Raw genomic sequence first — 25,683 nt, forward strand, 5'->3', positions numbered from 1 at the left:
TTCCCTTTACTTTGGTTTTGTTTCGTTTTGTTTTTTGATTTGATATGATTCGGTTCAAAATGTGAGTGTGAGTGTGCGTTAGTCACACACCAATTATGGTTAATGGATTCTTAATCGTATCTCCCCGTGCGTCGTCGTTAATAAGTATCGATTTTATTTAAGTCAGAGCTGAGGAAACTGAGCCCGAAATAAAAAACTTCACGCACCTAAGACCGAGCGAGGCAATAGAAATCCAAGTGGAAAATTATGCAAATCAAGCGTTCATAATTTGTTTATAAAATTGTTCTGCCTAATTATGGCCTCAAACAGCAACGGAAATCGAAGGGAAAACAATGAAAAGAACCAGCTTGGAGCGTGTGTTTGGAGCGAGTGGAGTGCAGGCAATGAGTTAAGCTAGGCTAGTTACGAATTATTAATATTAAGCTTTAGTTCCACACAAATTTACTTGACTTGATTACGCATTAGCTACAGGACTAGGACTAGGACTATGACCTTAAAAGCGGCAAATCAAAATAATTGACTTAGTTCTCAGAGCATATTTTTTCAACAACTGCTACAACTTGTAATCTGTTTCTGTTTCCGGTTCCGCTTTCGGTTCTGAGTCTGTTTCTGTTTCTGATCCTTTGCTATTACTCGTATTATCGTATTTCTGGTATTTCTTCTGTTTGTCCAATGAAACGTTAACCCTGCTTATATACTTTAATCTCAACAATAAATACGCTTATATAAATAAAATCGTGTATTCTGTAAGGCATGCCTAATCAAAACCTAGCAATATTGCTAACTTTAGGTATATGTATCTGTATATCTCTGTGTCCCAGCCCCATTGTCCTTGAGATCCCGAGGGTCCCGAAAAGCCTTTAAATGCACAGGACTCGGTTCTGTACGCTCCTGTTTCGTTTACGATGCTTTCGCTTGGTTCGTTTCGCCATTTTGAGCTGACTTTCGGGAGCAAAGCGTCGGCATCTACGATTACGATTCGATAATATAATATCTAAAGAGCTAAAATTGTTGCTAATTACTGGCCTGCGGTGTCTGTTATTCTGTCTGTCTGTCTGCGCTGTTGATTTGAGTTGGTTTCTGGGATGTTCTCGGTAACGTCTATATAATTGAATATATGCCTCATTCGTTTTATTGTCGTTATACTCTATGACTAAATTAAACACATCCCGTAGAGCTGTCAAAACATCGATATATTTGAGTTTTATTACAGGCCACTGATCCTAACGCGATAGTATACTAATTTTTAAATTAATTTGTTATTTATTAAATAAAAGAGTTTAAAAGAAATGGGTTTCATTAACGATTTGATAGAAATTTTCTTTAAAAAAATGTTAATAAATAAAAAGTATTAATAAGAAATTTTATAAAAATGTTCCAGTCTTTGTATTTTGTGTTTTATTGTTTTCCTTATTTTTCTATGGCTTTTCTTTAAACATGTAATTTAAAATATATAAAAAAACAAAGAATAAATGACAAACAAGAAGATATTATCGCGATAGTTTAAAAACCAGTCCAATCTGAATCCGAATCCCGTAGTACCATCGATGGCTTGACAGCTTTAATCCCGTTTCTGCAGCATCATTGCATCGCTCCAACTAGTCTCGCATCGCTCTCTAATCTTTTATATATATCTTTCTTTTTTTTTGAAGATAACTAAAATTAAAGCTTTTCTTTGCATTTTTTTTTTTGTTTTCTTTTGGTTTTAGTATTTTTTTTTTAAGGTTTTCTTCTTTTTTAATGGCTGAGGATGAGAGATTCTATTGCTATTTCGTTATCTTCATTATCATAATCGTTAGTTCGTTTATGTACAATCGAATACGAGTACGTACCAATATTAAATATCACTTAATTGACGAGTGTTTTGGTTTCTGTCTGTTGTTGTTGTTGTTGTTGGTTTTTGTTAACAATTCTAATTTAAAATTATGTTTCATTTTTCTGTGTAAAAATTGCAGTTAAAATCACAATAAGTTGTTGTGTGTACGTTTTTGGTTTCATTTTGGTTTGCTTTGTTCTTGTTTTTGGAGAAAACGATTTAATTGGTACCATAGAGTTTACTATATCAATTTACTATATCAATCGCTGTCTGATTGTCTGTTGTTAAGTTATGAATGTGGAGTTGGAACTGGAGTAAGCACTTGATCCTTTATAGAGTAAAGAGTTCGATGTGTGTAAACTTAATGCGATCACAATGGAGACTTAAGAGAGAACAACACTTAAAAACGTTAACACAAACGAAAGGCGAGTTTCTTGGAAACGTGGCCCGACCTTAACCATTATCGTAGAGAGAGAGTCGTACAAAGAGTCGTTAAAGTGAAAATCATTTTGATTTCAATAAAATATATATAGAGTTCTCGTGGAAGCTTGTCGGTTGCTTTTTGTATAGGAGTTGCTTATCCTGCTTTTGATTAACTTTGGAATCGAACTAAACTAAACTAAACTGATCAAAAAAGATCTTCCTTCTCGCGGGTACTTGACTTAGGTAGGACTGCTGATTGATTTCGGGTTTCTCTGGATTGGTTTCTTGGTAACGATATCGATTCTAGTGCAGTGTTTAGTGGCTAGATCCCGATTGGGACTTTAGATTGATTCAAATATGTGTGTTAGTTAGTGAGTAGTGATCACTTGACCTTGTTTTTTTTTGGCTTAGTTTCTTACTGTTGAAGGATGTCGAAGAAGGAGAGCGAGCTTGGGGCGGGGGCGGAGACGGGGGCATAAGATATGTACAATAATAAATAGTCAAATCTACTAATAATACTTCGCTTTTTGTACTTCGAACAATCGGTAATGGATAATATTCGCTATCGGTAATCATCGATCATCATCGGCAATTGTCTGCGCTACGCAACGAAAATCCCTTTATAAATATTTCAATAAATTGTTTCTAACTAATGTCATATGTCCCCGCTATATATGTATATGCTATATGTCTCTATATGTATGTACGTAGTAATAGCTCTTTAGTTTAAAATACTTCCTTTGGCATATGTACAAAATGTATTTAGATACTATATCCACATATACCCTCCGTTGTAGAGCTGGCAGAAAATCCATTATATTTTTAAGGATTAAACTAATGAGATCAACTCACATATTGAGATCATTTTCGTATATAAAAAAACAAGACAAATCGATTCTTTGCCAGCTCTACTCCGTTCCGTATATGCAGGATAACTTATAATCAATAATCGCAAAAGAAACACTACGAGTAATGAGCCTAGACCTAACCGCGATAGTTGGTTAGTTTTACATTAAGTAATGCCAATCTCTCTCTAGGTATTGTATAGTTCAAAAACAACCTTCGAAAATGTGTACTGGGAGAGGGGAACTCCCTGTGTGTTCGTTCCCCTCCTCCCATTCGATCTCATCTACAGCTACATACGTCGGTCAATCGGTCAGTAAACTACCGATCATCATCATCTCTGATTGTGACAACATGGCGATGGCGACTCTTGACTTTTTGATTTGACTTCGCGAGTTCTACAACGGTTTTTAATGCACGTTCTTGTTAACATAGAGTTAATATTGATTTCTCCTTAGATCGATCTATATATGGTATGTATAAATTTGGATAGTTCCGTATCTGTATCTGTATCTGTAACCGTACTAATATGTATGTATATCGTATAAAGCGACTAGCATATATAATTATATAGGTAATCGTAATCGACTATGATAACAAAGGGGCGTGCCCCGCGCCTAAGCCTATTCCTAAGCCTAAGAAACTACGAGTCGCGACACTCGGCACAAATGCACACAGGAATCGGCATTGGATACGCACTCAGTTTGGAGCTTGTCAACTTGGACGCCTCGGAGCCGAAGGGCCAGCTCCTGATGCCGCCGACGACGATGAGGACGAGCTATTCCTGGCACTACTGCTGCTGCTGCTGCTTGTGCTGGAGCACTGCTGCTGCTCCCGATCCCGTTGCGGAGTGTTGACCGAAGGTCATCTCTGTCTGTCCGCTAGAGATGCCTCTTCCGTCTGCTGCTCCTCCTCCTCCTCCTCCTCGTCCAGTTGGCCGCCAGTGCACCTCTCCGGATTGTAGTCGTAGAACACCTGCGATGTGTCGCCCTGCACATTTACATCGATGGGCGCATCCACGTCCACAATGGCTGGTGCTGGTGCTGGTGCAAACTCGGCGCTAAAGTCGCCGCGCGGCGGATCCTTGGGGCTGTCCACCATTATCTGTACCGTGGGCACCGGACACGTGTCCATGCTGCCCTCCACGGAGCCCGTGCTGATGCGTATCTGGGGCGGCGGCTGCTTGCCCTTTCCATTACCGTTGCCACTTGCCGAGGACGGCGAGGACGGGCTGCTCTCATCCTCCTCCTTGTACTCCTCGCTCTCGCGATGCACCAGCACGTGGACCAGCGTGGCGTTGTCCGGCCGCAGGCCCAGCGAGTGCGAGTGCGGATGCGTCTGTTGGTCCGGCGAGGGCTTCGTGACGATCACCTCGGGGGCTGGGGCCTCGGCTGGAAGGGAAAGGGGGGAGTCTTACTTTACGGCACAAGGGGAGAATCTCACGGACATTTAACACATACAGACAAAAGCGTTCTTGTTAACTCTTAAAGCGCTTTGTGCTGACAAACCTCTTTCTAGGGGCGGTTTCTTGCGTATGAAACTAGAGGCGCGCTTACGTGAGGGAGCCGCAGACGCAGCTGGAGCCGAAGCCGGAGCCGAGCCACTGTCGGAGGTGGCTGCCGCACCAGAGGCTGGGGCGGTGGCGGTGCCAGAGGTGGAGGCGGAGGTTGAGGTGGTGTTGGTCGTGTTGTTGTTGTTGTTCATAGCGGCTGTCGTGGGTGAAAGGCACGCATTAGTGTCGGGCACAACGCACAAGTACGAGGGTTGTGTGGACAGACAGGTAGGTCAAGAGACAGATAGATAGACTGATAGAGATCGTAGCGAGTAACAACAGTAGATATGATGAGTCAAGAACAGAGGCTTAATAACTAGGATTCGATTCGATGAAGTGCGTTCTCGATGGAGGCGGCAGAGCCGCCGATGAGAGGTCAGACTGTGGTGCAAGGTGCTGCCTCCAGGTGGCTATGTACACACAGAGAGTTGGAGTAGGGGGAGCGTATTTACAGGGGGCAAAGTGCACTGGGTGAGGTGAATGGAGTGAATGGAGATGGGTTACGGTTACGGTTACGGTTACGTGGATTAGGTGAGAGAGTTGAGGCTTTAGGCACTTGTCAATAATTACTTTTTCTATGTACTGAAGGTGAGGTTAAGCTGTCATCGACAGCATCCTGATGACGCAAAAAGAAATTATAAAAGCTTCGGCGACGACTTGCTCTAGGCGCTTCCACAAATATGCTACCGCTAATAATAGTTAATAGTTTAGTAATAGTTGGAATAATAACAGTAACAATCATAAGCATAACTTGTCATCTTTGTCATCGGGGGATGTAGAATGTCTTCGGGTATATATAGGTTCGATAGGTCGGGCATTGTTTCGTTTCAACGTTAGCTGCAATTTTTTGACGAACTTACAAACGAAAGAAGGCTAAGAAGCTGTACATGGCAATGGACGATCGATTCGGTATGAGATTTAGACGGCTAACTCCAATTTACCTGGGTGACACAGCAAGCTACGCGCTAAAACTAATATTATATTATAGGTTATTACATGATCTAGGAGAGGGCAGGCAACCAATATGAACGAAAAGTAACTCAAACAGCGCATTCACAGAGGCTCATCTGAGGTGAAGTCGGAGTGTGGGAGTGGTCTACGGATTGGTATTGATACTAGAGTTCAGAGAGGCTTCTTTGGATAGGCCGCTACTTACAAATGATCTTAACATGGGCATATATTACTCGAATTATCTGTGATAGGTAGTTGAATTGTTGGAGATTTGTTGAATAGAGAGTTGCTGTAGAGTTTAGTCAGACTTTCGCTTAAATGAGTTGGGATGGAGTTACTAGATAGAATACGACTGGAGCGAGTACTAGATAACAAATTACTCGAAATTTATCTGTGTTTCTTGTTCTGATAGGTAGTTGTTGAATAATTATAGAATTGTTTTTGAATTGAATGTTGAGTAGAGGTAGTTTTTGCTTGCTTTCGCTTAAATGAGTTGAGTTGGAATGGAGTTTCTAGATCTTATACGTATACAGTGATCGACTGGGGCGAGTTCTAGATAGTTGTTTTTGAGTTTTATTACAAAAAATAGCTAGCTGAATATACACAACGAGAGAGAGAGAGAGAGTATGTATGAGGTACAGTCGATAACTAAAAAAGAAGTTGGTTTTTGGTAAATTGCTTGTTGCATTTTGATACTGATTATTGAATTCTGATTGTCTGTTGTTAGATTTAAAATTGTACATAAATTGTTGGTTATATAAAGTAGTTAGCCTGAGCTGATGATGGGGATGGGAGTTTGCCTTTACCTAGGTAATTCAAGCCACTAGGCTGGGAGCCACTCCTGAGAACGGCAGTGACCATGTCTGCGAGCAGGGACTCATAGTTTAGGGAGATACAAGAGGATATGCTAGAAATAGGGCTCAAGTTCATATACACACTGTGGACACACAAAACGTTAATTTATCTGAGGTTCGATATTCGATGTTCGGATGTTCTTGTATGTGGGCATGGGCATGGAAAGCTTTCGTTTTCGTCTAAAAATTGCATTTCAAATTTCATCGCAGCCATGAAACACAAACATACATGGAATGTGTCTGTGTCTGGTGTGAGTTTGTAGTGTGTAAAGTGTACGGTATTGGGTGTAAATGGAACCAGAGATATCTACCGTTTGCCCAGCTCGTCGCTCTGCTGCTTGATGTCCTTGACCACATCATCGGCCCCCGAGACGAGCATCAGGGGCAAGTTGAGCCAGGGTCCGGCCAGCTCGCTAAGATCAGAGGCATCCGAGGCGCGAGAGGATTTCCTTGAAGAGGCGCGACTGCTGCAGGCAGTGCCACGGCGACTGACCTATAAAAGCCATCAAAGTAATAGAGTGAGAGCTTACCTTTGCTGGTCTTAATAGACTTCCTCTCACCTGCAGGTGGAAGAAATTCAAAGCCGAGAGCTTCGATTGCCATCCGCCAGGGCTGGAGTTCTGGGTGGCACTGTCTCCCGAGTTGGAGCGCTCCTTCTCCCGCTTCCGCCTGCGAAGAGACATGCACCATAGACAAGTGAGTAAAATAGAGTAAGGAAAGATTATCGATTGGGGAAAAGGCTGTCTCGTAGGTACCGCAAATACTCCTTCCAGCCCGTCTGTATGGTCTTGGCCGCCTTCTCCTGGCGCTTCCAGATCCGCGTCGACGAAACAATTTCCAATTCTTTGCGCGTTGGAAACTGTTTCTTGAACTTGACATCCATTTGTTCCTGCAACTGTTTGAAGTTATCGGTCTCCTCGACATGACCTAGCACGTGCTTCACGAGCGCGTGCAAAATGTCGAGGCAGTGTATTTTATTGCCCTTCGAGATGGGCAGATTAAATGACACTAGCGCGACATTATTGGGCTTCGAGATGCCCAATGGTGGATCGAGAGAGGCAATAAAATCGGACAGTTGCGAGAAGTGTATAAATTGGGTGGCATGTGGATCATATCTGCAAGTAAATCAATTGTTCAACCATGTAGTATCGGCTCTTCGTGGACTACAACTCGGACTATAACTAGGCTTCAGAAGACACATACTTGGACCAGCGAATGTAGAACATCTCCAGATCGTCCTCGACAATACCGATCTCCTCCTCCTGGTGCGCCTGATTAAAGTTCTCCAGGATAATGGCAATGTACATGTTGATCACGATCATGTAGCTGATGATGATGAAGCTCGTAAAGTAGGTGATGGCCAGCAGCGGGTGGCCGCAGTCCCCGTTCGTCTGGCCAAAGATGAAGGGATCGCAGTCGGGCGGCTGGATCATCAGCGACTCCAGCACGTCGTTCCAGCCGGCCGAGGTCATCAGCCGGAACAGCAGCTGCATGCTGCGCCCGAACGTCTGGAAGTTGACCATGTCATCGAGGGCGCCTTGCAGCTTCACGTGCCCGAACAGCGACATGCCCAGGATGGCGTAAATGAAGGTGATCAGGCCCAGCAGGGCTCCGATGTTAAAGAGGGCTGGCAGCGACACTACCAAAGCGAACAGCAGCTTCCTGATGCCCTTGGCGGCCTTGATCAGGCGCAGTATGCGTCCGATTCGAAACACCCGGACCACGCGCAGCAGCGTCGGGCTGATGGGCAAATCAATCATGATGTCCTCCATCAGGATGCCGAATATGGAGGCCAGCACCAGGAGAAAGTCGAACACGTTCCAGGGCACCGTGAAGTAGTGATAGCGCAGGCCCACAATTTTCACAATGGCCTCTGTTTTGGGAAAGGGATATCCAGGCAGTAGAATAAGGATATCCAGGGGGAGATCGAATCCTCTTACCTAGACCAAAGACCGTGGTAAAGAAGGCATTGCTCACTTCCAGGATGAAGAAGACGGCGTGCGGCTGATCATAGTGCTCGATGCCCATGGTAAGCATGTTGAGAAAAATCAGTACAAAGATCGCGATCTCGAACCTGCGCATCACAAAAGTTGATTAGATCCCAGTGGACACACTCGTAGACTAGCTTCGGGCTTCAGGCCGAAGAGGAGGTGCTCCCCAGGAAGGGGTGTCATATGTACAGGCAGCGGGGAGCACCCTACTACAGAGAGAGAGATTAAAACTAGGTCTAAGTCTAACTATACATGCTGGTTGGGGGAGGGTATTTCCGAGACAGGTGGGCCTTTCGGCCAAAGGGAGGCATCTAATTATCCTAGATAGAACATGCTACTCATTCAGAGTGCGGTAAGTCCGACATGTCTCTTAGGTGAAGGGGATAAAAGTGGCATCAAAGACAACATAAGTTATTGTATGCCTTATGTTGTCTTTGGTCGCATCATAGCAAGTAAAAGGTGCTCTACAGAACGTTGAGAAGTATGCAAAATTACATAGAATAGTTTACAGATTATAGATTACAGATTACAGAAGAGAGGCATTTTTGACGGTGTTTGTTGCTGGTGGGACAAGCACCGGAGTTCTGACCAAAAATGCCGGGGAATCGCCAAGTGTTCAAATAAGTTTTATCACCAAATCAGAAACAGTCTATATAGAGCGAGAGAGATTTGTGTTCAGATCGTGGGCCTAACAACTACGAGTGGGTAGAGACAGAGCTGGACTAAGATAGGCTAGGATAGTATAGGTAAAAACTATAAGTAGATATACGTAATTTTCTGGAGCTTAGATTGGTTTTCGGGGTTTCAGGGTTTGATTGGGCGGGGCTTGTTTACCTTCTCGAATTGGATAAATCATAAAACATAGCTAAAAAATGATTTATAGGTCGCTTAATAACTTTCTGTGGTTTCTTTCGTCCCAATTTTTTCATGGCCGTGTAATAGTGTTTTTGAGATTCGGTGAGAAACATTTCCAACACTCCTCCTTCATACTATATAAGAGTGATGAGAACAGAATGAACATTTATAATTATATCTCAAATATATGTACAGTCCACACACAGGTAAGAGTAACGCACAATCATATGAAAGAACACAGCAACACAGTAACACGGTTAAGGTTAGAGGTTAACGGTTATCGGTTAATGGTAAATGGTTAATGATTAACGTTAAGAGCGATCACAGGATCACAGAGATGGTTCGATCGATGATGGTGTAGCGTATGTACAGATGACGGTTCAGGTGGTCCTGGAACACAGCGGCATAGGCCAGAGGACTTACCTTCTTCTTGAGCATGTTAAAGTTATCAATGATAACTCCAATGAACAGATTCAGTGTGAAGAACGAGCCGCACACGATAAATATAACAAAATAAATATACGCATACAGGTTCGCCTCTCGCTGCGGCTGCAGGTCCACGCCACGGGCATCCACGGCATCGGCCATCACCTCCATCCAGCCCTCGAAGGTGGCCACTTGCAGCAGGGCCAGGTAGCCCATGCCCACATGGTCGAAGGTGATCTTCGAGTTGATCCACGTGTAGTTCTGCTCGATGCAGTCCCACTTGTCGTTCACCTCCTGCCAAGCCAAGCAAGCAGGTATAAGTAAAGGCAGGAAAGTAACCAAGAATCCAATCCTTCCAGAATACTCACAGTAATTGGCAGCAACTCGCCCAGCTCGTTGACGCACTTGAAAAATTTACCACCAAAGAACTGAACACCCATTATGGAGAAGATCAACCAAAAAACTAAACAAACCAAAAGGACATTGAAAATTGATGGTATTGCATACATGAGAGCGTTTACTACAATCCGCATTCCTTGCCACCTGGAATAGAAATGGGCGGTGAGAAGATACGGGAAGATGGACGCTGGCCGGAGGCAGTGCTAGGTGGGATTCAGAGTGGGTCGATCTCGTCTGCCAACTATTCTAGCTTAGCTAATATCTAAACGTATGTACACATCTACAATATACAGATTATACAGATACAGATACAGAGATACAGAGGCGGAGGAGAAGGCTTTAGCTACGGGCTACACAGATTCGAGCACGAGGACAGAGGACAGGAGGCGAGGACGATGCAATGCGTGTTCTACGAGTACGTATTTCTATTCGAAATCCATAAAGAAGACGGAATTGTATTAAACACTGCTCCATACTATAAGTTTACTATATCGAGAGATAAAGTCTTGTTTGATATATCGACCAAAATATCAGGCTCAATATACATATATAAATATTGACAATGTCGTAAGGCTTGATATATCGAATTTCGAAATATAACTAACTTTGCAAAGCCCTTGCAGTTTGCCATGGGATCATGGCATCGAATTTAAAATCTATCATAACTTGGCCAAAATTGCATTAATTTCAATTCGGGTAGCTTTTCTGTGTTAGTCTTTAGCAGGTTAATAAATCAGCATACTACATTTAAAATTTTAAGAAATCAAAATTTTTGGTCATTTTTGAGAATTTTAATGATGTAACCCCTTATCAAATTTGTAAAAAAATTGAAAATTTTGGATTTCTTCCCGAGATGGCTAGAAAGAAGCGCCTGTTGATCCTGATCAAGAATATATATGATTTATAGGGTCGAAAATGGCTCCTTCATGGCTTGGCAAGCTTCTGATTAAAATTATCCTAGCCTGCAAGGTCCTAATAAAACGAAAATTGCTTGTATATTTTGTACTTTTACCAATTATAATGTAATCTTTAAAATTAAAAACCTAAAACTTTTAACAGTGGGAAAGTAGTTCGATATATCAAACAGAATATTGAGTTATAGCAACGTCATTATATCGCTTCATAGATCAGTTTCTGCGGCAATTACCGATACAGTACGATTATCGGTATCTTTGCCACTCCTACTCAACACAGCTTGATCGCCTCGCTCGGTCTGATCCCATCTTCTCTCCGGAAATGCCAAGAGAGACGTTAAAGAGTAAACAGTAGTAGTAGTTATAGAAGTTGAGAATAGCAAAAGTTCCTAGGCTGAGAAACAGAGAGAGCCTTCTTCCACGGATGTCTGAGGTGGTGGTGCAACCTATCGAAAGAGAAGCCCGACTCTGGACGCAGCAACTTACCGAGAGATGGCTCTCAGTGGGCGCAGGGCTCGCAGGGTGCGCAGCGAGCGCAACACCTTCAAGTTCTCATTCTCCTCGATGAGCAGCGAAAATACCGACACCTGGAAAAGGTAGAATCTTTATATAAGGTTCCTTTCCAAGAGGACTCTCCAAGACCACTTACAAACACTATGATAAAGTCGAGTATGGTCCAGAAGCTGGTAAAGTACTTGGAGAAGCCCAGCGCCAGCCACTTGAGGATCATCTCCACGACGAATATCAGGCAGAAGGAGAAGTTGATCCAGTAGAGCACCCGCTTGAGCGTCTTGTTCTTGTCCAGGTTGATGTCCTCGAAGCAGAGCGTGATACTCGACGCAAAGATCAACACTAGCACAAACCACTCAAAGGCCGGAGTATCGACAACCGTCAAGACAGCCGTCCTCACGCGCGTCCAGTGCTTGGCGCTCTGCGTGTCCATGCAGCTCATGAACCAGGGGCAGCGGAAATAGAAGCTAAAAGGGGAGTCAAGATGAGACATCAGTGTGGGAATAACCCCCAGGATACTCACTGATCGTAGCACTTCTGTGGAAAACAGTCGTCGGGCACCTTGGGCGCCTTCGTGGCCCCGAAGCTCGGAAAAGTCATGGGATCATTGTAAGCTCCCTGCGAGTTACGTCTCCCACCGACAGTGAGATCGTCTACGTAGGAAACCAAACAATGCCATGGTTTTTCTGTCAGTCGCGTAAATGTCGACGGCTTCTGCGTGGCCTCTGGCGCCGCCTGCGCCGACTCCTGGTCAGTCTTGTGGCTCAGGGCCAGGGCCAGGGCCGAGGAGCTCGTGTCGGCCGCCCCCGAGCTGTGCGACTCGGTGCGCGCGGACTGGAAGGATGCGGCTTTGTCTAGCGTCGATTGTGGATGCTCCGGGCGTCGCCGATGCCCGGCCGCAGGACCATGACTACCATGTGCCGTCGGTCCGTGGGTGCGTGCGGTATGGGCGTGGCCGGGACCGTGAGTGGGATCTGCTTGGATGCTCGTGGCATGAAAGTGCTGCTGATGCTCGGTGAGAGCAGCCAGCGGCGGGGTGGCCTTTAGCGATGAAATTTGCGCCAGTGTCGGTGGCTCGATGCTCGACTTCAGGGAGGTGGGCGGCGTGGCGGGCACGGCCGGTGGCGTGGCCATGCCCAGCTTCTGCTTCTGGATCAGCAGGTTCTCGTACGAGCTGGTGCTCTTCAGCGAGAGGCTGTCCAGGCGCAGCTGGTCGCGCATGGGATTATGGAGAAACTTGCGCGGCATCTTCTCCGACTCAATCCGCAGCGTCGAGATGGGCTTCTCCTCCTCTGGCAGCTCCTCCACGCGCTCGATGAGGGACAGCCGCTTGAAGCGATCGAACTGCACGGTGAAGGGGTCGATCTTGCGCCGGAGGAAGGGCGACTGGGTAGTCGGTTGGCTTGAGCCGGTGGCCTGGCTGGCGCTGGTGGCTGCCACTGCCATGGCCTCCATCGCCACAAATGGCGCGTGGATTTGATCACAGATTTTTCGTATCTCGTTCGAGATGCTGAAGTCTTCGTCGATCTTGCGCTGCTTCTCCAGGCTGCGCCGCTTCAGCTTCACGGACTGGCGCTGGGCCGCGGCACTGACGGACTGCGAGCGCCGCGGCACCGTGGACAGGTCGTAGCTGTCGTAGGGGTTTAGCGGATGCACCACCTCGTCGGCGGCCGAGCGCTCCGAGGCTCCGGTAATTATGGCAATGTGGTCCATTATGGCCTTGGTGGCCTCATCGGCCGCCGGCGAGGGCTCCGAGAGCGTGGACAGCTTGCGCTCCAGCGAGGTGGTCGAGCGCTTGATCTCCTCCAGCTCCTTCTCAAAGCTCTGGATAATGTTGTCGAACTCGGAGTGCTCCACCAGCGGCTCGCTCTCCGACTGTCCCAGCTGGCCGCTGGAAGGGCGCCGCGATCGAATGGCCTGCGAGATGCAGCTGACGTTCTTGCCATCCTCCTCCTGCAGAAACTGGAAGAGCTCCTTCTGGTCGCAGTTGAGCAGCTCCTCTCGAAGATTGCCCTGCTGCGACAGCAACTCGTCCTGCTCGATCGATATGGAGGTGAGGGACTGGCCGCTCGAGTGCCGCCGCATCTCGGCCTCCTCCGACTTGAGCAGCGATCGCTGCGACTGGCCGCTGGACTGCGAGAGGCGATCCAGCGACTTGCGGTAGCTGGGCGACCGCGTCAGCAGCGACTTTTGGTACTTGAGGTAGGCCTCGTCGTGGTCCTCGCTCCCGTAGCGCCGCGACGAGTTGTCCTGCAGCGAGTCGCCGCGATTGAAGGAGCCGCAGCCGCTGCGCTGGTCGTTGACATACGGATCCGTGTCCGTGGAGTTGTACTGGCCCAGCAGGCGCAGCTCTATGGACTCCGTGTAGGTGGCCTCGTCGCGCGAGTCGTTCTGCTGCGTGCTCACGCCCGAGGAGATTTGGTGGTGCAGCCGCCGCTCCGCCTGCAAGAAGGGCGTCAAATTCTGGCCGTTCCCATTCCCATTGGCGCCGCCGGTGGCCATCATGGCGCTCTCATAGGTGGGGGGCAGCGAGTCTGCGTTGTGTGGCAGTGGATGGGCCGGCAGCTGGATCTGCTCGGGCAGATCCACGACTTCGTCGTACTCCATTCCGTCGACGATCGTGTGCAGGCCGTCGTGCAAGGGTATCTGGAAGCCAAAGTCTGAGCCGGACACGGGTCGATTCATGGACTCCTGAAAGCCACATAGTTTAGATATTGGAGCAACAGAGCCTGGGGAATCATTTACCTGATAGCTCAGTCTGTGGAACTTGGTCTCTGCCAGCACACCCGCCTTGTCTCCCCGCTCCAGACCCACCACAGCCTGCTGGGAGTGAGCCTGTGCCTGAGCCTGCTGCTGAGCGTCCAGCACGATCTGCTGGAACTTCTCGGCAAACTGCCGCTCCTTGCGGTCCTTGCGCTCCTGCCGCTTCTTGCGGATGAGGTCGCGCACGCGCTCAATGCTCCGCGCCAGCTTGGACTCCTCGCCCACTTCCTATTCGGGGTACAGGAGACATGGAGACACATTAGAACGCAGTGGGACACAGGGTGTGGGGTGAGTGTTTACTCAACTGAAGAGATCGCTACAACAAGTTTCTTTTTGAATAGACATCGATATATATGGTTACATAGATTACGATTTACGGTTAATTGGGGATCCAATGCATATACAGAACTGAACACGGTTTACGCTAAGGGCAGGCAACACAAAAGATTATACTATATAGTCTGATCTCTATATTTACACATACAGTTTGTCTGGATTTAGATACGTTTTGTTTTTTTTTGGGTTAACGCAAACGAGGCAAGCAGTTTAAAGCAAGTTTAAAAACGGTTTAGTTTATAAAAAATTACCTTCTTCTTGAAAATCTGTTTAACGGTTTTCAGTGTGTATTTAAGAGGTTTTAGTTTTTCGGTTTATCAGTTTGGGGGTTTTTTCAGTGTAAGGTGTTGAGAGTTGAGAGTTCAGTGTTCAGAGTTCGGTGTTTCGTGTGTGTGTTTTGTGTGTCAAGTTTAGATTTAAACGCATTGTGCAAAGTTGACAACAGAAATTGGTTAATTGGAGTACGCTTAAGTGCATGTAGATATTGTTTTTACACATTAAGACCTACATATAGACTTAAACGAGAGATTTGTTCTGGAGACAGATATTGTTATTAGATATATTATTGTATCAAGGATTTTTGCCTTAAATATCAGAATTTATTTTGTAAATTTTCAGGATTTATGGCCTTGTCAGCAAGGCAGTTACAGCTAATTTTCAGTGAGTCAATAGACTCTAATTAAAAAAAGCCCAAACACCGAAAATAAACGAAGTATTTTATTCAAATTCCAAGCGAAAAAAGACAATTTACGATAATTTCTTAGTAAGTCTGATTGTCCTTTAAAAATAGTTATTGAAAAAGACCTGCATGCTCTCAGAACAAACCCTATGGAAACACAATTCGGGAATGGCCGAACTGAGAAACCCAGCAAAGAGACGTAATCCCTGTGTTGGGTGGGGTTTTATTAGTCTTTAATTAATTAGTAACAGTTTAGTAACACAATGCAGAGGAGCGATGGTGACAGAGAATTTAGCTAGAGTGAATTTGAAATACATGAAAATCATAATGGAATTTGCTCGTTTTGAAAACAGAACATAGTGCCACAGATCGTATGGTGTATAATTCAAATGGCAATTCGATCCAGGGGGTTGTGTGTGTTACCATCGCACACTCGGAGACACACACACAAATACGCAAATACATGGAAATACGAGTACCGAAAACCACATCAAGAGTGCAAGGCAAATTCAAGTCAAACATGGGGAATCGATCTAACCATCGATCGTCTTAACCAGTCAGTTTATGGGGATCGTTTAGGACACGGGGCGAGGGGTGAGCCTCCGGTTCCCGTGCCGATTTCGAGCGTTTTTTTGAGTTTAGTTTAGTTGTTCGGTTGTTTAAGTAACATTGCTGGCACACACATAGACATAGACATTTATAGACACATTCACGAACGTAAGGATCAACTGGTGGGATCTGGACTTGCCTCTTTCTTCGACTTGAGCTCCTCGGAGTTGAAACTGTTGAGCAGCAGGGCCAAGAACAAGTTGAGCACCATGAAGTTGCCCATGACGAGCGTCGGCAGGAATATGGCAAAGCAGGTGGAGGCTCCTTGCTGGAATTGCACAGGGATTAAAGCTAAACTGGGGGGGTGTGCGTGAGCCAAGTCATACCTCCTCCTCGGCACGCATGCAGTCCCAGAGCGGCTCGATCCATTCGCCGCACAGAATGCGAAAGATCATCATGAACGAGTGGAAAAAGTCGTTGAAATTCCATCTGAGAAAGGATAAAAGGAACTTAAAAAGCCCGAATGGCAGACGACTCTTTCTCCAGCCTCACCTGGGCACTGGATCCGGGTCAAACTTCTCGGGCGTGTAGTCTTTGGAGAACAATTGCATGCCGATGACGGCGAATATGTAGATGACAATGACCAGAATCAGCGTGAGGTTACCCAGGGCGCCGATCGTTGAGATGATAATGCTGAGCAGCACCTTCATTGTGGTCCACGACTGGGCCAGCTTCAGCACTCTCAGCTGGAGGACATAAATCGAAATTTATAGAAGCTACTCTAAGCGGCACCCACTTCCTCCCTGCTCTTACCAATCGCAGCCCACGCAGCACACTCAGGCCATCCACCAGCTCGAAGATGATGTCCAGCAGACTGGCCGTCACAATGAGCAGATCAAAGATGTTCCAGCCGCACAGGAAGAAGTCCTTGGACAGAGCCATCAGCTTCACAATGCACTCGAAGGTGAAAATGGATGTAAAGACCTGCAAGAGCACGGGGAACTGTAGATCTTTTCAGGGAACCAAGTTTTTCAACTCCAACCCACCTTGTTGCCCACGTCCAGGGCGTTGCGAAAGCTCTCACTCATGCCGTGGTGCTCCATGGCCAGGAAGGCGGTGTTTAGGACGATGCACAGGGTGATGGCCAGTTCGAAGAGCGGATCGCGCACCACCTTGTATAGACAGTTCTGGAACTGCAGCCAGCTCTCGTAGTCAGTGCACCAGTGGACGCAGCGATCGCAGTTCCGGTCGGGCAGATCATCTACGAGGGATTATTAAACCTATCCTGTAAGAGAGACCACCCCAAACTTACCGATAACGACCACCTCTGAGGAGAACTCCTGGTGCAAGGCGTACACGTTGTGGTTCTTGATGCGGGCTATGTTCCCGTTGCACTTGATCAGCCGCACTTCGCGCGGCGATAGGGCCAGCTCCACAGTAGAGACGTGGCCCAGCTCGTTGACCGTGTCCTGCTCCTCGTGATCGTCCACCACGCCGGAGTCGTCCTGCGAGGACTCGCGATTGACGCCGCTGGAATTGGAGCTGGTCTGGCGACTGCTGGCTATGAGCTGGCCCTTGTAGTCCGAGGGATACAGCATGTTGGGATTCTTCACGCCCACGCCGCTGTCCTGGAAGCTGATGCGCGCCTTGGGCGGCAGCGGGGGAGCGGTGGCAGTGGCAGTGTCTGAGCTAGGGGCAGTAACGGTGCCGCTTGCCTTGGCCAGCTGGCTCTGCTGCTCCATCTGCTGGTACTGCTTCTGGGCCTGCAAAGTCAGCGCCGATGGACGTTCCGGTGTGGTGGCGCTGTGGCGTGGACTCCGCCCGGGACTGGGCGTGGCCGAGGGGGACTTGGGATCGGTGCCGTTGCTGCCATTGCCGTTCCCGTTCCCGTTGCCATTGCCACTGCCCTCCTTCCCGCCCTTTGCCTTTTTTCGCCGCGTCTTTTTCTTGCTGTAGGAGGCCAGGAGCACGCCCTTCCGCGAATCAATCTTCTTCTTGTTGTTCTTGTTCAGCTTCTTCACATTCAGCACCGAGGGATCGAAGCTGAATGTGGAGTCGTCGCGGTGATCCAGCAGGTCCTTCTTGCGCTCCTCGTTCGTAATCTCGGCCTCCTCCTCGTAGCTCAGCGCCACTACGGCCAGCATCAGGTTGATCAGGTAGAACGAGCCGAAGAACACAACCACCGTGAAGAAGGAGACACTCATGGGGCCGCAAGTGGCTAGCACCTGCGAGAATCCAGGAATGAGCAGAAGAAAAGAGCGGAAGGGACAAACACTCACCATGTTGTAGACATTCTCCCAGTAGTCCAGCGTAATCAGCTGGAACGTCGTCAGCATGGACCACATGAAGTTGTCAAAGTTGGTGTACCCGTGGTTCGGGTTCTCGCCCACGCAGAGGCACACGTACTCGAAGGGGCAGTGGCGGGCGCCGGTCAGGTTGCCGCACAGCACGGGCAGCTCCTCCTCGTCATACAGCCAGTTGTCCGTGTCGTTGACCCAGCTGCAGGGAACACAGACCCAGATTAGCCGCTGTCTCTCACCTCAACTACACTCACTCACATCTGCCAGTCTGCATGCGAGACGTTCGTCCAGTCGGGGGGCACCTGGCGCACACACTTGTTGCGCAACTCGCCCATGTACACCTGGAGGGCAAAGAGCGCGAAGACCATCAGGCAGAAGATGGTCAGCGTCATGACCTCCGCCAATTGACGGAAGGAGTGCAGCAGCGCGTTGATGATCGTCTTCAATCCGGGCATAATGGACACCGTCTTGAGGGCGCGCAGCACGCGAAAGGTACGCAGCCCCGCCAGGTTGCCCACCTCCATGCCGATGGTGGCGTAGCCGCTCGTGATGACCACAAAGTCCAGCCAATTCCACGGGTTTCGCAGATACGTGTACTTGTTGAGCAGAAATCCCTTGGCAATGATCTTGATGACCATTTCGATGGAGTAAATTGCCAGAAAGATGTACCTGTGGGGGAGTGGGTGGCATTTAATTTTGGACATTTGGACAGGCACCATCTATACTCACTCAGCCTCCTCCACCGTCTCGGTCATGGCCAGGAAAATGCAGTTGAACAGAATGGTGGCCATGACGCAGTAGTCGAAGAACTGGTTGGTGGCGATGTACACGCACACGCGCCGCGCCGGGCTCCATGGGTGGAAGAGGAACAGGCTCTTGGTGCCCGTGAAGCGATGGATGTAGTTCTTGCGAAACCGCTTGGACACCACGCAGAACGTCTGTAATTCGAAAGCATTAATTTTGTTTTAAATTTTAACAACCCTTTTAAAATTTTGTTCTTTGCCGACATGGCTAAATTAATTCAATCAACAAGATGTCAAGAATATATAATTTATAGCGTCGGAAATGACCCCTTATGACCCCTAGCTTCTGAAAGAAATTATAATATAAAATTTTAACATTTATCCATATTTTTAATAGATAATTTTTGGGGAACTTAAAGCTAAAAAAGAAAGAAAGCTAACTTTGGCCAGCCAAAGTTTGTATACCCTTGCAGGTAACAATTAAAATATATCATAAATAAGCCAAAAATGCATTAATTTTGATTCGGTAAGCAGTTTTGTGTTAGTTTTTATTAATTTAAAAAAAACTGCATACCAAATTTAAAATTTTAAGAAATCAAAATTTTTGGCCATTTTTGCTCATTTTAATGATGTAACCCCTTATCAAATTTCTCAAAAATGACCAATGTTGATGCTGATCAAGAATATATATGGTTTATGGGGTCGGAAATGATTCCTTGACTTAGAAAAATATTATTTTGTATTATAAAATCGGATTTTTTATATTAAAAAACTTCTTAATTTTGTTTAAATTAAAAATATCATACCTTTGCCAAAAGAGCATTAATTTTAAATCGGAAAACTGTTCTGTGCAAGATTTTCTACAGTTAATATATCTGCATACTTCATTTAAAAATTTTGAAAATTCAATTTTTTATCAAAATCAAAAATTTTAATGATGTAACCCCTTATCAAATTTCGCAAAAATCGCCAAAAAATCGATTTCTTTCTGACATGTCTAGAAAGATTCCCCTGTTGATGCTGATCAAGAATATATATACTTTATAGGGTCGGAAACGTCTCCTTCACTGCGTTGCGAACTTCTGACTGAAATTATAATACCCTGCAAGGGTATAAAAACAGAATAATTATACACAAAAAAAGCATTACATTTAATTAAAATTTTTATAAGTTTAATAAATCTGTATACTAAATTTAATACTATTTTTAAATTAAAATTGTTGCGTTTTCCGCGTTCACAGTTCTTTAATTTTTTTAACAATGATATTTAAACATTTACCCCCCGCTTCTCCATGAAAAAAAGAATTACTCCGGCGCCGAAAGTACAAATTTAATGTTTAATAACTTTAATTAAAATAATTTTAAATTTTTTTCAGGATCCCAAATTATTTTGAAAAGGGTACATATTCTTAAGTCCCTCTAATTTTCTGACAGTGTATGAAGTTCGAAAATATTGTTGTCTTATCAGAAGTGGTTAGAGTCTTCGCTCGAGCAACCAGGTAATTTTACACTGTTTTCTGTAAGCCTGTAAAACTTGTTTTGACACTTTACGTTTAGCTTCGAAATTCAGAGTGACCAGGGAAACAAAATTTCACATTCAAACACGTTCGTCGAACACATTCTCCCTCGGTTCGGTTGCAACGGACCCGAAGTTCGGTTGCAACGGAGCCGAAGGTGCTGCCGAAGGCTGCCGAAGCAGCGTTCGGTTCGCTCTCGAACACTCTACATTCTACACGAGAATTCGACCAAAAACGAGAATTCTACCCCAAGCGTGTAAAGCTTTGTTTTGACATTTTACTTTGAAATTCAGAGTGACCAGGGAGAAAATACCAAATATCGAGATTTCGGTATTTTGATATACTTCCTTTTTTACACTCTACACGAGAATTCTACCCCAAAACGAGAATTCGACCCCAAGCATGTAAATTGACATTTTGCTTTGATTCAGAGTGACCAAGGGGGAAAAATCCAAGAATATCAAATATTGAAAATTGATATTTGGTATAACACCCAAAAAGCAACCCTGACTCTGCGCTGTCAACGAGGCCGACTTCCGCTTTTCGTTCTTTCTTTCGTTCTCAAATCGTCGTTCCGACCAGACCAGAAGGAAAATGAGAGCTAAGGTAATTTAGAAAACTGAAAGTGGAGAAAACTAAACTCGAGTGACTACGGGCACAACATCAATTCAATTAACCGTGCGCTTTCTATTGTTTCAGTGGCGTAAGAAGCGTATGCGTAGGTTGAAGCGTAAGCGCAGGAAGATGCGTGCAAGGTCCAAGTAATCGCAGCGCCATCGCCCACTAAATGGTGAGTAGCAGCCCCCGGGAGCACCCCTGCCAGATGCTAATCCCGATTTTCCGCCTTCTGTGCTTGCAGGAACTTTTGACCGCAGCCGACACACCGAAACACGCCGTCTGGGCGACCCGCCTGCGGGGCCCACATGTAATTTTGCAAGACCAGTTTTCACACAAACGAACATGTGCATTTAAAATTCACTTTGAAATTTCACGTAAAAATTGTTTCCAATAAATTACTGGATTTTCGCAAAAGTTCCACAAATGAAGGAAAAGCCTGCGTTATTAATGAGAGTGAGCGAGAGGGAGGAGAGGTAAGCGTGCTCTTTCGACATAACCACATTCGCGCGAATCATGTGTCTATATGTGAATGTGTGTGCAAGTGTGCGTGCGTGAGCACGTTTTTATCAGAATTGCTACATATTTTCTCGGCATTTGGATGAGCCGGCAGCAGTGCGGATTGGAGCCCTAGAATCTGGAGACGGCATTAAACATTGATCATCTCGAGCATGGCCCGAGGCCCGTAATCGGCTAATGCCATTATTCAGGCCGCAATCGGACCAGCTCCCTACACTACTCTTGGCCTCCAGGGAGCGCGTGTCGTGCGCTCGTCATGCCGTTCCGCTCAGCTCTGCGCTGCCCTGCCCTGCCCTGCTCCTTGGGCCACATTCGGAAATATCGATTTGTTTGCCGCCGGAGGGGAGAACCTGAACCTGAACGCGCAGAGAAAGCTGCTCCCGCCCGGGCCAGGTTGTTCATTAGCGCCCTGATTTCCTCAATTATATATGCAGATGATGTGCGCCTCTGACGAGGATGATGCCTCGGCCGGCCAGCCCCCCGCCCCCCTGGAAGCCCACTTGTCTGAAGGTCGTTTGTCACTGTAATACACACATAAACGTCGCTCAGCCGAGTAAGCAGAAATTTTAATGTAACAAGCAAAAATTACGATTGGGCGGCAGTTTGCCATTTACCATTTTGTGGGCCGAGTGCTGGAGCTGGAAATTTGCATGAGCGAGGGCACTTGTGCTTGGTTGGTTGGGGCTTGCGGCGAGGCGGGGAGAGCTTAAGGATAAGCGTGTGTACTTTTAAGTGCCCGAAATGAAAAGTTGTGTTAGAGGCCCTTGTTCGGCATTTGAGGAAAACATGCGGCGACGCCAGCAGCAGAGTCGTCTGTGGCTGTGGCTGTGTCTTATCGCGTACAGAGAGACTACGTGTTTGCCAGGAGTGAGTGCCATTAAATGCAATTAAGCACTTTGATTCCTCCACCTGGCAGTGCCAGCAAATGGGCAGGGATTCTTGGGCTTGCTTTGCCACTTTGTTTGACTTGTTTTCAGTTGCTTGCTCGGCCTCGATTCGAGAGGATTTACTCTGGTCTTTTTAGGGGAAAACTCGGCGATACCTAGTGACTATAACTTGACCAAAATGAATAGGTATTTAATTTGGCATTTATTGAAGGGTCTTGGCTATGATTTAGTAAGATTTAATTAAGATATCTCGGAGAGATTTTTTAGTAAATAAAACTGAGATATTTAAGTTGGGGAATTTTTGAGCTTGTCATTGATATTTGGTCAAGCAACTTTGGTTGAATCCACAGCTAGGATTTAATTACAGAATATGGAACACAGGCTCTGGTCGCCGTCGTCGTGGGAGATGTGACCCATTAGCCAGAAGCCAGCAGCCAGCTTATATTTGCCTTTTGCTTCGGGCTTCGGCCGGACGACTCTAAGCCTCCGGCCAATAAGATTTAATTATAGATTGCCCTGGACTGTGTTTGTCTTGGACTTTGGAGGCAGAGCCAGCGGCACCGGAGGGATGTATGTCCGGTCGGTCGATAAACACATCACTAGATGTCGCAGGTACGCTCATCTCATGGCTCTATGGCTCCGCCCCCCCACTAAAGTCCATTTCCACCTCCCATTATATATTGCAGCCGTTGCCGTACCCTGGTCACTTGCATGTTTATTCTGCCCAGTCGCGCTATGCTATCCTGTGAATTATTTTGCCACGACACGTGGTTGCCTGGCGGAGAGCCGGGGCCCGAAAGCTGAAAACTGAAACCTGAAAGCCGCCAAGTCTTGAGTACACTTGCATGTTCGCCTATAATTTGTCCGCTGCGGCTGCTGCGGCAGCGGAGTACGGGCCAGTTTTGTTTGAGTCACGTAAATACGGTTGTCAACTTTGCTGCCCGGAGCAGAAAGCAGGGAGCAGGGAGCGGAGGACTGTGCTGTGCATGACATGACCCATATTCCCACACAGTGGCCAAGCCGTATTGTGTGTGTCCTTTGTTTGATGTAGCTCCAAAAATTTATTCCCGCCTTTGAAATTTAACGAGCGCTCTCGCTCTCGCGGCATTTACGCTGATTTCCTTTTCGGCTCTCGAAAAGGGCCCCACGAGGGCCGTTCTAGGCGTTTCCATTAACCCCGGTAACCCCGTATCCGTATCCGGACTCTTTGGCCACGGAAAGTGCATATCCACTTGTGCCCACAATGCTCGGCAAAATGCAACAGAAGGCAAAAAACTTGAAAAAAAAAGGTATCAAAACAAAAGCAAAGCAAGGCAAGGCAGCAGGCCGCGTCGCGTTCCATTTCCGCTGTGCCACTTGCACTTGCTACCGCCTCCGGAATCCTCCGTACCCTGCCCTACCCCACGGATCCACGGGCACTGGGTCGCGTCCGTGTGACTTTTTAATTAGAGCCAATGGGGCGGCCAACTGGGGTGAGGCGGGCAAGGCAGCGGCGGGTCTGCGGATAATGAGCGCAGTGCGCCATGGCAGAGAGTCAGTCACACACTCACCTCCTCGTAGATGAAGGTGTCAATCTCCTCGAGCGGCTTGCCGTACATGTGCTCCGGAAAGGGCTCGAACTTGCGGGGCAGCACGTCGCCATCCTCCACGGAGGCCTTGGTGCGCGGATGGAAGCCGTATTCCCGCACCAGCTGGATGTGCCGGTTCTCATGCTTGACCTGGGACTTTTGCGTGTACGCGACGACCTGGTGCTTGGCGATAGCTGCAACAAAAGTTCGAAAGGAAACTCTAATCAGTAAAGGGAGAATCAGTTGTTAACAAAATAATATGCAAAAGGTAATGTTCATTTAGATATTTTGATATCTTCTATAATATCACAATATTTTTAGACAGCACGCCATGAGAGAACTATTTCCCATGCCATACATAACCCAACCCATGATAGAATTAATTCTATCATGACCCAACCCAAGCGTAGAAGAGAGAGAGCAACCAAGACAGAGAGTGGGATCTTTCTGAAATGACTTGACTTGACTGTTTTTAAATTTTTGATCTTAGTTGGCTGCAAGGCAGCGTAAATTTATAAATGATGTGCTTTCAAAGTACTAGTATCTAGAGTCTGGCCGCACTCATACAGCATACGGTTTAATGGAGCGGGATCGTGATAAATACCCGTTGCAGATTCAAGTGATGCAGGCTGTTGCTGGGGCCATGACCGGAGCCATGACGCGGGTTGTTACGCATCCGTTTGACGTTCTGAAAATCCTCTTCCAGGTCCAGGTTGAGCCACTCAGCGACAGGAGCAAGTGGAAGTACCGCGGCATCTTGCAGGGCTTTCGCAAGCTATACGCCGAGGAGGGAGCCCGGGGCCTGATGCGCGGCCATTCCTCCGGCCAGTTTATGAGCATCTCCTACGCCATTGTCCAGTACTGGTCCTACGAGCGATTTCGGAACTTGACGCGCACGGTGACTTACCTGGAGGATCGTCCCTCGCTGCGTCACTTCCTCTGCGGCGGCTTTTCGGGTTGCATGGGCGCCATGGCATCCCAGCCCTTCGACGTTGTCCGAACATTGGTGGTGGTAGTGGATCCGAACTCCAAGCGCAGTCGCATGAATCCGCTGGAGGGAGTTCGGATGGTGTATCGCAAGTTCGGCTTGAGGGGCGTGATGACGGGGCTGCCCTTTACCATGGCCGAGACGTTTCCACTGGTGGGCTTTAACTTTCTCATCTACAAGTACCTCAACTCGTGGGTGCTGGCGGGGAAGGAACACCAAGAATGCCGGGTTCATTCGGCCCGGACAGGGCTGTGCACAGATATCCACGGCGGATATCTGTTCGTGAATGGCGCCCTGGCCGGAGTGGTGGCAAAGACGCTGATCTATCCGGTGGACCTGCTCAGGAAGCGCATCCAATTGGTGAGCCTCAACCAGGATCCCCATGGCTCACGAAGCAACCCCGACTGCCCCACGGTGCTGCAATGCATTTGGGCCACATTTCGGACGGAGGGCTTGCACGGATTCTACAAGGGAATAATACCGACTTTAATCAAGTCGGCACTGACCAGCGCCTTCTACTTCACCATCTATGATCTGGTCAACCGTCGGTTCATCGAGCCGCGCAATGAGTAGCCGCAGACGGGACAAAGAGACTCCCCAGTTATATGGAATCTGATCTTGAGTTATGCCTTAATTTTTTTTTTTACAAATAATGATCTAAAATATCGGAGTTTATATTAGGTGG

At 46.9% G+C, this 25,683-nt stretch overlaps 2 protein-coding genes and 1 long non-coding RNA gene across 3 annotated transcripts in view; 2 read left to right on the forward strand and 1 right to left on the reverse strand.

Annotated features, from left to right (window-relative positions):
* Positions 1-3,349: 3,349 nt before the first annotated feature.
* The window catches only part of NaCP60E (Na channel protein 60E), a 31,721-nt gene continuing 9,387 nt past the window's right edge, over positions 3,350-25,683 (reverse strand). The window contains exons 4-29 of the mRNA XM_070284632.1: positions 23,993-24,204; positions 18,891-19,099; positions 18,420-18,830; positions 18,141-18,360; positions 17,174-18,086; positions 16,908-17,122; positions 16,675-16,845; positions 16,414-16,607; positions 16,248-16,350; positions 16,061-16,189; positions 14,885-14,899; positions 14,280-14,525; positions 12,058-14,225; positions 11,674-12,001; positions 11,511-11,611; positions 10,080-10,254; positions 9,709-10,005; positions 9,265-9,419; positions 8,380-8,513; positions 7,643-8,312; positions 7,195-7,554; positions 7,000-7,108; positions 6,751-6,932; positions 5,205-5,323; positions 4,591-4,791; positions 3,350-4,473 (exon numbers count right to left, since the gene is read on the reverse strand). Coding sequence (XP_070140733.1) covers positions 3,947-4,473; positions 4,591-4,791; positions 5,205-5,323; positions 6,751-6,932; positions 7,000-7,108; positions 7,195-7,554; positions 7,643-8,312; positions 8,380-8,513; positions 9,265-9,419; positions 9,709-10,005; positions 10,080-10,254; positions 11,511-11,611; positions 11,674-12,001; positions 12,058-14,225; positions 14,280-14,525; positions 14,885-14,899; positions 16,061-16,189; positions 16,248-16,350; positions 16,414-16,607; positions 16,675-16,845; positions 16,908-17,122; positions 17,174-18,086; positions 18,141-18,360; positions 18,420-18,830; positions 18,891-19,099; positions 23,993-24,204 — 8,564 coding nt within the window. The 3' untranslated portion in view covers positions 3,350-3,946. The remainder of the gene's footprint in view (positions 4,474-4,590; positions 4,792-5,204; positions 5,324-6,750; positions 6,933-6,999; positions 7,109-7,194; positions 7,555-7,642; positions 8,313-8,379; positions 8,514-9,264; positions 9,420-9,708; positions 10,006-10,079; positions 10,255-11,510; positions 11,612-11,673; positions 12,002-12,057; positions 14,226-14,279; positions 14,526-14,884; positions 14,900-16,060; positions 16,190-16,247; positions 16,351-16,413; positions 16,608-16,674; positions 16,846-16,907; positions 17,123-17,173; positions 18,087-18,140; positions 18,361-18,419; positions 18,831-18,890; positions 19,100-23,992; positions 24,205-25,683) is intronic.
* On the forward strand, positions 20,873-21,473 carry LOC108072355 (uncharacterized). Its single transcript, XR_001770615.2, has 3 exons — positions 20,873-21,027; positions 21,121-21,211; positions 21,281-21,473. It is a non-coding gene; the product is annotated as an uncharacterized lncRNA (long non-coding RNA).
* On the forward strand, positions 24,380-25,678 carry Tpc2 (Thiamine pyrophosphate carrier protein 2). The gene has a single exon (XM_017163443.3). The coding sequence runs from the start codon at positions 24,591-24,593 to the stop codon at positions 25,569-25,571; it is 981 nt and encodes a 326-aa protein (XP_017018932.1). The 5' UTR covers positions 24,380-24,590; the 3' UTR covers positions 25,572-25,678.

This window comes from Drosophila kikkawai, chromosome 2R (genome assembly GCF_030179895.1).
Source record: "Drosophila kikkawai strain 14028-0561.14 chromosome 2R, DkikHiC1v2, whole genome shotgun sequence".
Taxonomy (NCBI): domain Eukaryota; kingdom Metazoa; phylum Arthropoda; class Insecta; order Diptera; family Drosophilidae; genus Drosophila; species Drosophila kikkawai.

Excerpts from the sequence above, each read along its gene's own strand:
- Tpc2 (XM_017163443.3), top strand. The coding sequence starts at position 24,591 with ATGGAGCGGGATCGTGATAAATACCCGTTGCAGATTCAAGTGATGCAG.